At 38.6% G+C, this 10942-nt stretch overlaps 1 protein-coding gene across 1 annotated transcript; it reads left to right on the forward strand.

The window, feature by feature from the left end:
- The first annotated feature begins 1382 nt into the window (after nucleotides 1-1382).
- CLDN17 (claudin 17) lies at nucleotides 1383-2601 on the forward strand. Its single transcript, XM_023189701.3, has one exon. It carries the CDS (start codon nucleotides 1565-1567, stop codon nucleotides 2237-2239), a length of 675 nt encoding a protein of 224 aa, XP_023045469.2. The 5' UTR covers nucleotides 1383-1564; the 3' UTR covers nucleotides 2240-2601.
- The last annotated feature ends 8341 nt before the right edge of the window (nucleotides 2602-10942 follow it).

The raw sequence follows: 10942 nt of genomic DNA on the forward strand, positions 1-10942 counted from the left end.
GGTTTTCACATTCATGAAGTCAGTGAATGGACTCTCAATCTGGTTGTCATTGGACCACCAATTAAATCTTTGGCCTGTAACTGATTGAGATGGAGGACATTTTGCAAACTGTGATGTCTCCCACCTGGAGTGTGGTTGGTGTGCTTGCTTTGGAGTCATTTTCATCCTTACAACAGATCCCTTGCCAGTGGGATGTAAAAGGAAAAGGAAAAAGGTCCACTTTTCCCACACGAAGCCCCCCACTGCCTCTAGGGAGTGGCAGGAAAGTGGCAGTCAAAAGTTACAACTTGACTCAAATTTTGAAATAATCTCAACTGAATTTTTCTTCCTTTGAAAACCATTTGAAAAACTGAAGAAAGAATAGTGTCACATTTCCATTAGGTTTAGTCCCACTTACATGAAAAGATGCAAAAAAGCATCTCTCCTTCCTATTTTTGAATCAGACTAGGCAGAGAAAGTAAGCATAGTGAGTTACAGACCTGGGCTTGCTCCTGGATCAGTTGCCACATGGCTTGTCTCAGCCAAACACTTTGCACACCTTCCGTTCATCTGGCAAATAAGGGTGTTAAGTTTGATGGCCTTGAAGATAACTTCCAGCACTAAAATGTTCTCTAGCGTCTAAATTTCAAGTGACTGCATAGCCAATTTCAAGGGCCACTTTTATATTGTTCCATAAAAATGAAAGGTACGTGTTTGGCCTTAATAAATGTGATACATTTCAAGCTGCCATTGAAGAAACACTGAATGAAAGTTTCCGTACTAAACATTACTTAACAGAAAGAGAGGTGTTACTTAACAGTTAAAGTAATAATTAACAGTTCATTCAAATTAATTATAAGGAATACTTCTCTGTTTTCTTCTTTTTTGGATGTTAAGAATAAACTATGAAATGTGAATTTCTTGCTTAGGGCTCCTCCTAAGTATCAATAGTTTTCGTGTGTCTTGAAACTAATACCTAAACATTTCTCCATATCAAAGTATCTTTATTAAAGCCAGAATTGATTACCATCTTAAGGAAAAGTGGCTTACACTAGAATAAAGTAATAGTTTAAAGTCCAAAATGTTTTTTAATTACTCTCCAATAAACTGACAAGGTTTTGGCATTGTCTTCAGCTGTGCCTTAACACATATATTTATACTTTTATATCAGAGTGATTTTTTACACAGGAAGTTTCAGCTCTATAATTAGCAATTCACAATGGAAACTTTGACACTTAATTACAGCATTGCTAAGACAATAATAATGTGATAAATCCTAAAGCTGAATGCAGTATTTCTTGACACACCCCTAGCTACCTTCTTATTGGCTGGGAAACAGTCATATATGACTAGTAAATAATCCATAGAGAAGTGAATGTGTATGAAAAAAGGCAACCTGCGTTTACAACAGGTACTTCTAGTTAGGCCAAGTTCAGTCACAGTCACTGATTTGGACTAAAATGATATGGGCAGCAGCCAAGGAGAACATCATCAAAGACTTCGCTAGACTCAAGAGCCTTCCACGTTCTACATCTTGAGCATCTTCTACCACTCCGAATTGGACTAGTTTTCAAAGTAAAAGGCAATGGCATTTTATCCCTTGCAAATTGCTGGGCTGGTTCTTGGGTTCCTTGGCATGGTGGGGACTCTTGCCACAACGCTTCTGCCTCAGTGGAGAGTATCAGCTTTTGTTGGCAGCAACATTATTGTCTTTGAGAGGCTCTGGGAAGGGCTCTGGATGAACTGCATCCGACAAGCCAGGGTCCGGTTGCAATGCAAGTTCTATAGTTCATTGTTGGCTCTTCCGCCTGTCCTGGAAACAGCCCGGGCACTCATGTGTGTGGCTGTTGCTCTCTCCTTGATCGCCCTACTTATTGGCATCTGTGGCATGAAACAGGTCCAGTGCACGGGCTCTAATGAGAGGGCCAAAGCATACCTTCTGGGAACTTCAGGAGTCCTCTTCATCCTGACGGGCATCTTCGTTCTGATTCCAGTGAGCTGGACAGCCAATATAATCATCAGAGATTTCTACAACCCAGCTGTCCACATAGGTCAGAAACGAGAGCTGGGAGCAGCACTTTTCCTCGGCTGGGCAAGCACTGCTGTCCTCTTCATTGGAGGGGGTCTGCTTTGTGGATTTTGCTGCTGCAACAGAAAGAAGCAAAGGTACAGATATCCAGTGCCTGGCCACTGTGTGCCACACACAGATAAGCAAAGAAACGTGACAATGCCTGGTAATACCTCCACCAGTTATGTCTAATGCCTGCTTTTGGCTCCAAGTGTGGACTATGGTCAATGTTTGTTATAAAGTCCTGCTAGAAACTGTAAGTATGTGAGGCAGGAGAACTTGCTTTATATCTAGATTTAAATTGATATGAAAGTTTCAGTTTGTTACCGGTAGGAAAGAAAATGACTTACTTGGACATTCTGACTTCAGGTGTATTAAATGCCTTTACTATTGTTGGACTCAATTGCTGTTCCAATGTTCATATTCTAAATGCAAGTATGCCCATAATCATTATCAAGTGTACAATGATGGACTACTTTTTGACTATCATATTTTATCTGATAAGAATCAAAATTTGAAATCAATACTCTATAACAATAAAACATATACCTATTCTAAAATGTAAGCTATTATTTTTCCTCTACATTGTTTCTTGTACTACACACTAACAACTAAATGATGACCTTTTTCAAAAGATTATCATGGAAAATTGTAGATATCAAACAATAATTTTTAGTTGAAAATGTCAAAATATGAAAATGTCCATCTAATGAAAGACTTTGTTCCTTTAGGAACTCACACAATTAAAATTAGACACTTCAGTGAAAAGGGAGCTCTGATTTATCTTAGGACAATTAAGAAGACAGATTTTAAGGTCTCTATACAGTTAAACTTGCCTAGAATTACTGTTTAAAGGAAAATAATTTATAAATGAAAAATAATATTTTTCATAGCCTATCATCTGTACTTCAAGCAAACAGAAGCATCTATCTTGATAAGACACATCAATGGAAGGCTATTAACACTCAATTCTTATCTAGAGGTTATACGGTCCCAATTAGAGAATTGCAGTTGGGGCATTGAAGGGAATAGTTTCTATTCTTTGTTTGATTCTTTAGTCATTGCACAGGTACAAACATGCTAAGCAATTCAAAGAATTAAGGTTATGATTCACACAAGTAGTCAGGCTAAGATAAATGCCTTTTTTGTATTCTCTACTAAACAAATAGATATGGTGAAAGTATTTTTGTTTTGCTTGAATTACACGCACGATTTTCTCAATACTTCATTTCCCATGTGTACATATCAATATCAGGGTTAAAAGTGTGGTGGGTCATGTGGGGTAAGAGTGAGTGGGGAGTGTTTATGAGGCAAGACCACCTGTATGGGTTACTTCTGAGTAGCTTTTACATCTTGTGAATCAATCAATTTTTATATGTTCAGTTTTAACTCTTCAAATATTGTGCTTATTTTGTAAATAAAAATGTATTTAATTTTGAGTATATAATTGCAATGAGAAGCCTGAATTTGCTCATGAAATATTTATTGCATCTTCATCCTTATTATAATGAAATAAAATAGATTACAATGATGTTGATATATTTAGCTGTGGGGTCAATTAGAATAAATTTCTGTCCTCACAAGATCACCTAGTAACTCTGAAACATTAAATCAGGGATAACTCAAGCCTGGATGTTAATATCCACCCTTCACTCTATTCTACAAAGCACCAGCAAGATGTCAGTAGGTGAAGCCCCTGGTAATATAAAACTGTATTTAAAACGCTGGTAATATTAAATGATAAGATCACACATGTATAAATATCTTCAAAGATTAGCAATAAAAATAAGAAAAACAGTGATTGAGATGAATTTTTCCTAAGATTGATTTTTTTAAATCAGACTTGATTCAGAAAGGCCTAATATTGGGTATGTTGGAAAAGAGTCATTTTTCTTTTACAGTCAAATAAGTAAGCCATCTAGACAAGCAAGATATACACCTAAAAGTTGTCATAGAATCATTTTTCTTACGTTTTTGCTCACCTAGAAGTAATTAGCTTTACAAGAATGGATTCCTCAGCCTAAATGGGGAAGTATGTTATTCTGCTAGCCAGTAGGTCAAAGAGTAAAAAGGTATAACACTTGGTGCAATTATAAGGTAATATTAGCTACTGAATATGTGGCAACATTTCAGGAACTGAGTTTTCGTTGCTTGCCCTTCCATTAATCAATGTGTAGCTTTAGAAAGATTATTTGTCCCTGCTCCATTCTGCTGTAGTATTTTTCCAATTACACCAAAAATAAATTTTACTAATTTTCCATGAATTTAAAGATGCATTAAGAGTGCATATTTCCTACTACAAACCCAAGCGTGCACGGAATTTATCTTTATTTTCTGAAATATAATTGAAGTTCCACTTCTTGAGTACTTCCTCACATATTATACAGTTGTTAGGATCTTATACAGATCCATGACCATGGTGGTTTCTGGGATCAGTCCATGACCATCAGTCCCTGCAGGTGTCTGAGAAGATATCTATTTTATCTGCTCACAGAGTCTTTGTGGGCTTCTTAGCTCTGTCAATTCTGTCATACTTGGCCATTAACTTTTTGGTTCTTGTTCTGGGCTGCTTGAATCAGTAGATTTCACCCCTGGTGGTATGTTAGAATCGCTTAGGGAACTTTGAAAAATACCAGTATAGCTGGTGTTGAGATGATCTATGGTACCATTTTCCAGAGTCATATCCAGGAACCTGACCTGCTGACCTGGTTACCAGCTATCCACAAGCAGTGGTAGAGAAAATGGCTACGTCCCAATAAAATGTTTTTAATGTCACCTCTGTAACCCTTCTTCTTCTTCCCCACTATCAAAAACCTTGTACAGTTTCATAGAGGTTTCCAGAAGCAAAATGCGTAGGCTGCTTTTGCCTTCCATTTTTCTACATAGTCAGTGAAATGCTTTGCTGACCACCTTCTGGAATGGGGACCAGGCAAAGGGGGAAAATATAAGGAGGGGAAATAGGTAACGTCACAAAATATTATTTAATCACACATGGTTGAAGATGTTTTAAGAGAGTGTAGTTTACAAACTTAATTAAATGCACACCAATAATCTTTTTCATTTGTAAAAAATTTTGCTATATTTAAAAGCATTTTGTTAAACTGTTTTGATCTTTGTAACCACTGTGTGCTGTAGAAAGTGTAGATATTGTTACCAAAACATGCCCAGTAAAAGAACTGAGACATACAAGGTTGTCTGACTCGGCCAAAGTCACATAGCTAACATGCAGAAATCAGGAATTCAACAACAGGACTAAGTTGTTATTTAATAATAATTTGAGGAATGATCAAAAAACAGTATACATAGAGTACAATGGTTTGAGGGTTTAACTACTATGCATCCCCTCTTTCCCCAGAGAGGAGATGAAACTATGAAATTCAGAAACGTAAAGGCAGTTATTGAGTTTTAAGTATGAAAAGCACAGATTCTTAGGAGATCGTGGGCCAAGAATAACATGGTTATCTTTAAGATTAAGAGTATAAAATGATTTCCTTGGATGAAGGTATAATAGTAAGGAGCAGAGTTTAGAGGGTCTAGATATCAGTGTGTCCCCGGGAGGAGCCTGGTGGCCACTCCCTGGTCTAGTTCCTGGGGACTGGGGCATAGGGGAATAATAAACTCTCAGACGGGTTCGAGAATCCAAGGGCAGAAACGAACTGTGTCCTGACTCAGGCGGAGCTGAGGATGTCGACAAAGTATTCCCTGTGACCTCACAGTGCTGGAGGATAAGGGACATCTCTGTGATGCACTTAGTCTGACAGCCTAAAAGATAATCTGGCCAAGGTCCCCGCAACTGGAACACCATGGGAGCAGGAGCACATTTCCTACCCACCCGAGAGGGTCACAGAGCATGCCAGACCCAAAAATGTCTAGTGACTGGGACTAAGTGAGACACAACAGTCATGCGCATGGACAAGCGGCTGGCCCATCCATGCCCGTGTGCCTCCAGATCCGCTCCTTCACTCCTCTGTCTAATCTGTATCCTGTGGAGCTTGATGCTCACGGCTGGGCAGTGTGTGGCAAGAGCTTGAGGTAAGAGTGGTCCTCCCTAGGTACAGGCAATAGGAGGCGGCTCTCTCTGTAAATAATAGAAAAGCAATAATAAAACCTACTAGATAGTGGGTCTGTTCTTTATTATCTTCACATGCTGACCTTTCTAATTAATGTTAGTGATAAAGCACTCGATCAAAACAAGTAAGAAATGTGATTTCTTGAGGTTAGTTCCCAAATAATCATTGTGATTACTCTTCGGAGAGGTAGGTAGTATTACGGGCTTAAGTGTGCCTTCCTCCCCCATTTATATGTTAAAGATCTCACCCCTGCATAAATGAAACTGCAACTGTATTTGGAGATAGGGTCTTTATAGAGGTAATTAGGTTAAAATAAAATTATTAAGGTAGGATATTAGATATGACTGGTGTTCTTATGAAAACATGAGGAAATTTGGACATAGACAGGTACAGAGAAAAGGTGATGTGGAGACACATAGTGAGAACATAGTCATCTATAGGCCAGAGAAAAAGGCTTGGAACAGCATCTTCCCTCACAGCCTTCAGAAGGAACTAACCCTGCGGACACCTTGATCTCAGAATTCTAACCACTAGCGTGGTGAGACTATAAATTTCTGTTGCTTTAAGCCATATAGTTTGTGATATGGGAGCCCTAGCAAAGTAAGATAGACTGATAGATAGGTAGATAATAGATAGTAGGTACATAGACATGTAATTAATAGTTGACAGATAGATGATATATGGATAATATTGAGACAGTTGATGGATTGATAGATGAGAGATCGTGATAATGATTGATAGATACCAGAGGATTAGATAGGCAGATAGATGATAGATAAAGAGATGTCATCTATGATACAAGTGAATAGACAGAAGATGCCATCTACACTACCGTGCACCCTGATACACGTGGACTTGGCTTCATGGGTCTGTTGCCAAAGTTAAAGGTTTTTTTTTCCCAGATTCCAATTCAGCAAGGCACGGTTTTCAAACAATTTTTCTCCAGCCATTCTGTTTTACTGTTTTGATTTTTTTAAATACAAATAAAACCCTCCAGTCATGATAAAATGATAGAGTTCTATTCTGTTTCCGTGTCTTTGCAATTTCTGTGCTACTGAAATGGGAAGCACAGGTTATACGCTAGCTAGCTCGAGTGATTCTAACCTGTATGAACTCACTGGAATTTCTTCAGAGTAATGTCTATAGAAATGGTTATTAAAGTATAGATAATAAAAATATGTTAACTTGGCCGGGCGCGGTGGCTCAAGCCTGTAATCCCAGCACTTTGGGAGGCCGAGACGGGCGGATCACGAGGTCAGGAGATCGAGACCATCCTGGCTAACACGGTGAAACCCCGTCTCTACTAAAAATACAAAAACTTAGCCGGGCGAGGTGGCCAGCGCCTGTGGTCCCAGCTACTCGGGAGGCTGAGGCAGGAGAATGGCGTGAACCCGGGAGGCGGAGGTTGCAGTGGCCGGAGCTCCGGCCACTGCACCCCAGCCGGGGGGAAAGGAAAAGACCCCGTCTCAAAAAAAAAAAAAAAAAAAAAAAAAAAAAATGTTAACTTGAAGCTTATTGCTGGAAAAAAACGTCTCTTACAGAGGAGGTATATTTACTCCAAGAGTCAAGTATACTAGATACGCTACTGAGACTGGTTTTCCCAAGCTCCTGCATTCAGCTGCCACCAGCTAGGTGAGAGATTGGAGGACAGAGGCAGAGGGGACTATAAACTTTCCCTCACTCCACCCTCCAGCTCTATCAGAAGGGCCCAGCTGAAGCCTAGGTTCTGCCTTTTGCCAAGTGAACCCCATCTCCTGGGTCTGCAATACTGCCTTTTCCTTCATCATCTGGGAAGTCGCAGCTTTCTGCTGTTGTTGGTGTACGGGAGGTTCCATGGTCCTCTCCTCGGTTTCGCAACTCTACCTGTAACCTGTGTAAGCAAATCCCTCTATTAAATTCCACTAATTTTAATATCTAGAATAATTTTGGTTTTCCTGGTTTTATTTGACAGATACAACTGAAAACCATCCTGAAATGGGGGCTTCTCAGCAGAATCCAAGGTAAACACCTGAAGATTTTAAATATCAAATCAATGACTTGGTTTGACACGGGCCCACAGAACTTAGATTCAACCCTGGGAAAATTGTGCACCCTCAGAGGGTAAGATGAAGTTTATCTGACATGTAGGCTTGAAACAAAAATTAAGTTCAGTGTTTAAAAAATGTTTAGTAATTGCATGCCAAAACACTACACACAGGAGATGAGAACCATTTGCTGAGAAAATGAATTATTGATGAATCAATGAAGAAAGAAAGTAATAAGCAAACCACAATATGAAGTACCTTATCTAGGGAAAATCAGAAGTTCAGTTCCTAACTGGGTCTAAGAAATTTTGTGTTTTTAGTATTCTTTTAGCAGGATTATTTCCAAGAAAATAGCTAATGGACAAATACTGCCTATTAAGAAAGTGTTGATGACAAAATGTGATACAAAAAATACCTTTAGGTCTGAATTCACATTACAATTAGTAAAGCTTGGAATATGGCTAGTAAAAGTGACTAGCAAAATATTAAGTAAAAAGTAAATTATGAAATGGACATGACTATAGCAAAATGGCTAAAACTCCTACTACCATGAAGATGTATCAGACATTTTATCATGGTACGGCTGCTTGAGGGACAAAGAATGCTTTTCTCAAGGAATAAATACCCCCATATACACTGAATAACTAGGTTAATTGTGGGTGTGGGTTTGCCGGAAAGAAATTTGTCCAATAGATTCTCAGAATATAGATAGATGGCGTATAATTAGGGAGAATTAAAAGTATACATAGAGGGTACAACCAGAAAACAGGGCAAACAAACAAAAAAGGGAGAGAGGAGAGACTGCAGTGACTGAAAGAGAGGATTTCAGTGAGTACAGAGGAGGTAAAAAGGACATTCAGGTTCACCATGAGGAAAATAATTCTTGATCACTGGTATTTAACTGGTAATGAATATTGTCAGAAGCACTGGAGACAACACTGCCATGTATAAAGCCCCTTTTCCATTCCCTCCTCCCTAGAACTGACAACTTGGTCAGAATCATACAATTGTGAGACTGAAAAGGATCATGGAGGAAACTGAGGCCGAGAGCAGTTAAGCCTGTCCGGCTAACTCCTCCCCACCTCAATATAGGCCTCACTGCATTCATCAGACATTATCCAGACGGAAATCAGCCTGTCTCAGGAAAGACCTGCCTTTCAGCTTTTCACTCACCTTCTTTTGCATCAACGATCACTTCTCTTCTCTAGTCCATCAACCTCAACTTGAACTTAGACCTATTGCCTTCCAGCTTTGAGCTGCCATTTATATTGCATTCTGCACCTCCTGAAATGCCCTCCATTTTTATTTCTCTAAAAAAGTCAGGTTCATTAAGATTGTCAACATCTGTTTCAATAAACTTGTTACTGTTTTTCAAACCTTTCTTAATTTTTTTCCTTTAACTATTATTGAGAATTCTTTTCTTTCGGATGTTGGGAGAGTTATTTTTTTTTATTCCTTCCCTAGATCACATATATACTTACTTCGTTTGAGAACTCACTCATTCCTGTTATTTCAACTGCCAGTAATCGGCAAATGGCTTAGCAGAAAGAGCCCTGGACTGGGAGATTTGAGTTCATTATGTGGCTCTTTCAACCAACCTGAACTTCAGCTTTCTCATCTACAGAGTGTGGAAAGGCATAAACATTTCCAACATATAATACTTGCTCGTTAACTAGACATATATATTGTGTGTATATATACATAAGTTAAATTTCATATAAATAAACTACAGGCATATAAAGAGAGATTATTTAATTCTCATTATTACTCTTCTTTTATGGTTAAAAAAAAAAAAAAAACTGATGCTCAAAGAGGTTATATAACCTTTCCAGGGATACACAGCAAGGTCACTGCACCTACCAGCCGTAATGAGGCATCTTGAAAGAGCGTGCTGTCTTCTGTGTAGCACTCTTTCTCCCCATATAAGGATAGTAACCAGTCTCTCTACCTGGAAGGGCTACTGTAAGGATAAAATGAGGCAGTGCCTGTGAAAGTATTTTAATCACAAGGCATTATGTAAATGTAAAATATAATTACTGTTATTATCTCCCAGCAATCCAGGTTTTAAGCTCTTTATAGTTCTCTTGCTTTCTTTATCCACAGAGCATTTCACTTGGGTGCCCTTTTGGCCTTAAACTTTAGCAAAAGTAATATTCATTATGTTTTTCTAAGCTTAAAATTTTATCAGTTTTTCTTTACCTTTGTAACTGTCGCAATTCATTTAGTCTTCTAAGACACAGAGGACTCTATGTAGGTATTGGCTTAGCTCCTGTTTTCCTGGAGTAATAATTAATAGCGCTCTCTTTTTCTCTCAAAAATCCAATTTTGGATGATAAATCATGTGTTCATCTAACATCTCTTTAGATGCTTCCTGCTATGGTTCTTATCTTCCCTATTCTTGCTCAATATGCTCTAAAACATTACTGAACACCTAGTCCTTTCCTATTTACACTCACAACTTTAACCCAGTGGCTAATTGCCTGGCATACTGAGACAGACCTTTTCCCCCTCTTCTCATCTTGTGGATCCCTCTCTTCCACGTTTCATATAGAGAAGCATGGATTCTACCTCCAACCGTGGTTATCATCATTTCACTTCCTTTATTAGAGCTCACAGGCTTTTTGATATACTTTCAATATCTTTTACCTCTCTTTTTCTTCTTCAACTCCCTCTTTACAATGATACATGACTACTTTGTGTATATACAACTGTGCTCAAGTTGTCTCATGTCCCATCAATCACACATGTTTACCTGAAATCTGATGCATACTTTTGGTGGCTTCATTGCTTTCCTAAGCCCT

Source organism: Piliocolobus tephrosceles, chromosome 19 (assembly GCF_002776525.5).
Source record: "Piliocolobus tephrosceles isolate RC106 chromosome 19, ASM277652v3, whole genome shotgun sequence".
NCBI classification, from domain to species: Eukaryota; Metazoa; Chordata; class Mammalia; order Primates; family Cercopithecidae; genus Piliocolobus; species Piliocolobus tephrosceles.

Coding starts and splice junctions, on each gene's coding strand:
- CLDN17 (XM_023189701.3), top strand. CDS start 1,565: ATGGCATTTTATCCCTTGCAAATTGCTGGGCTGGTTCTTGGGTTCCTT.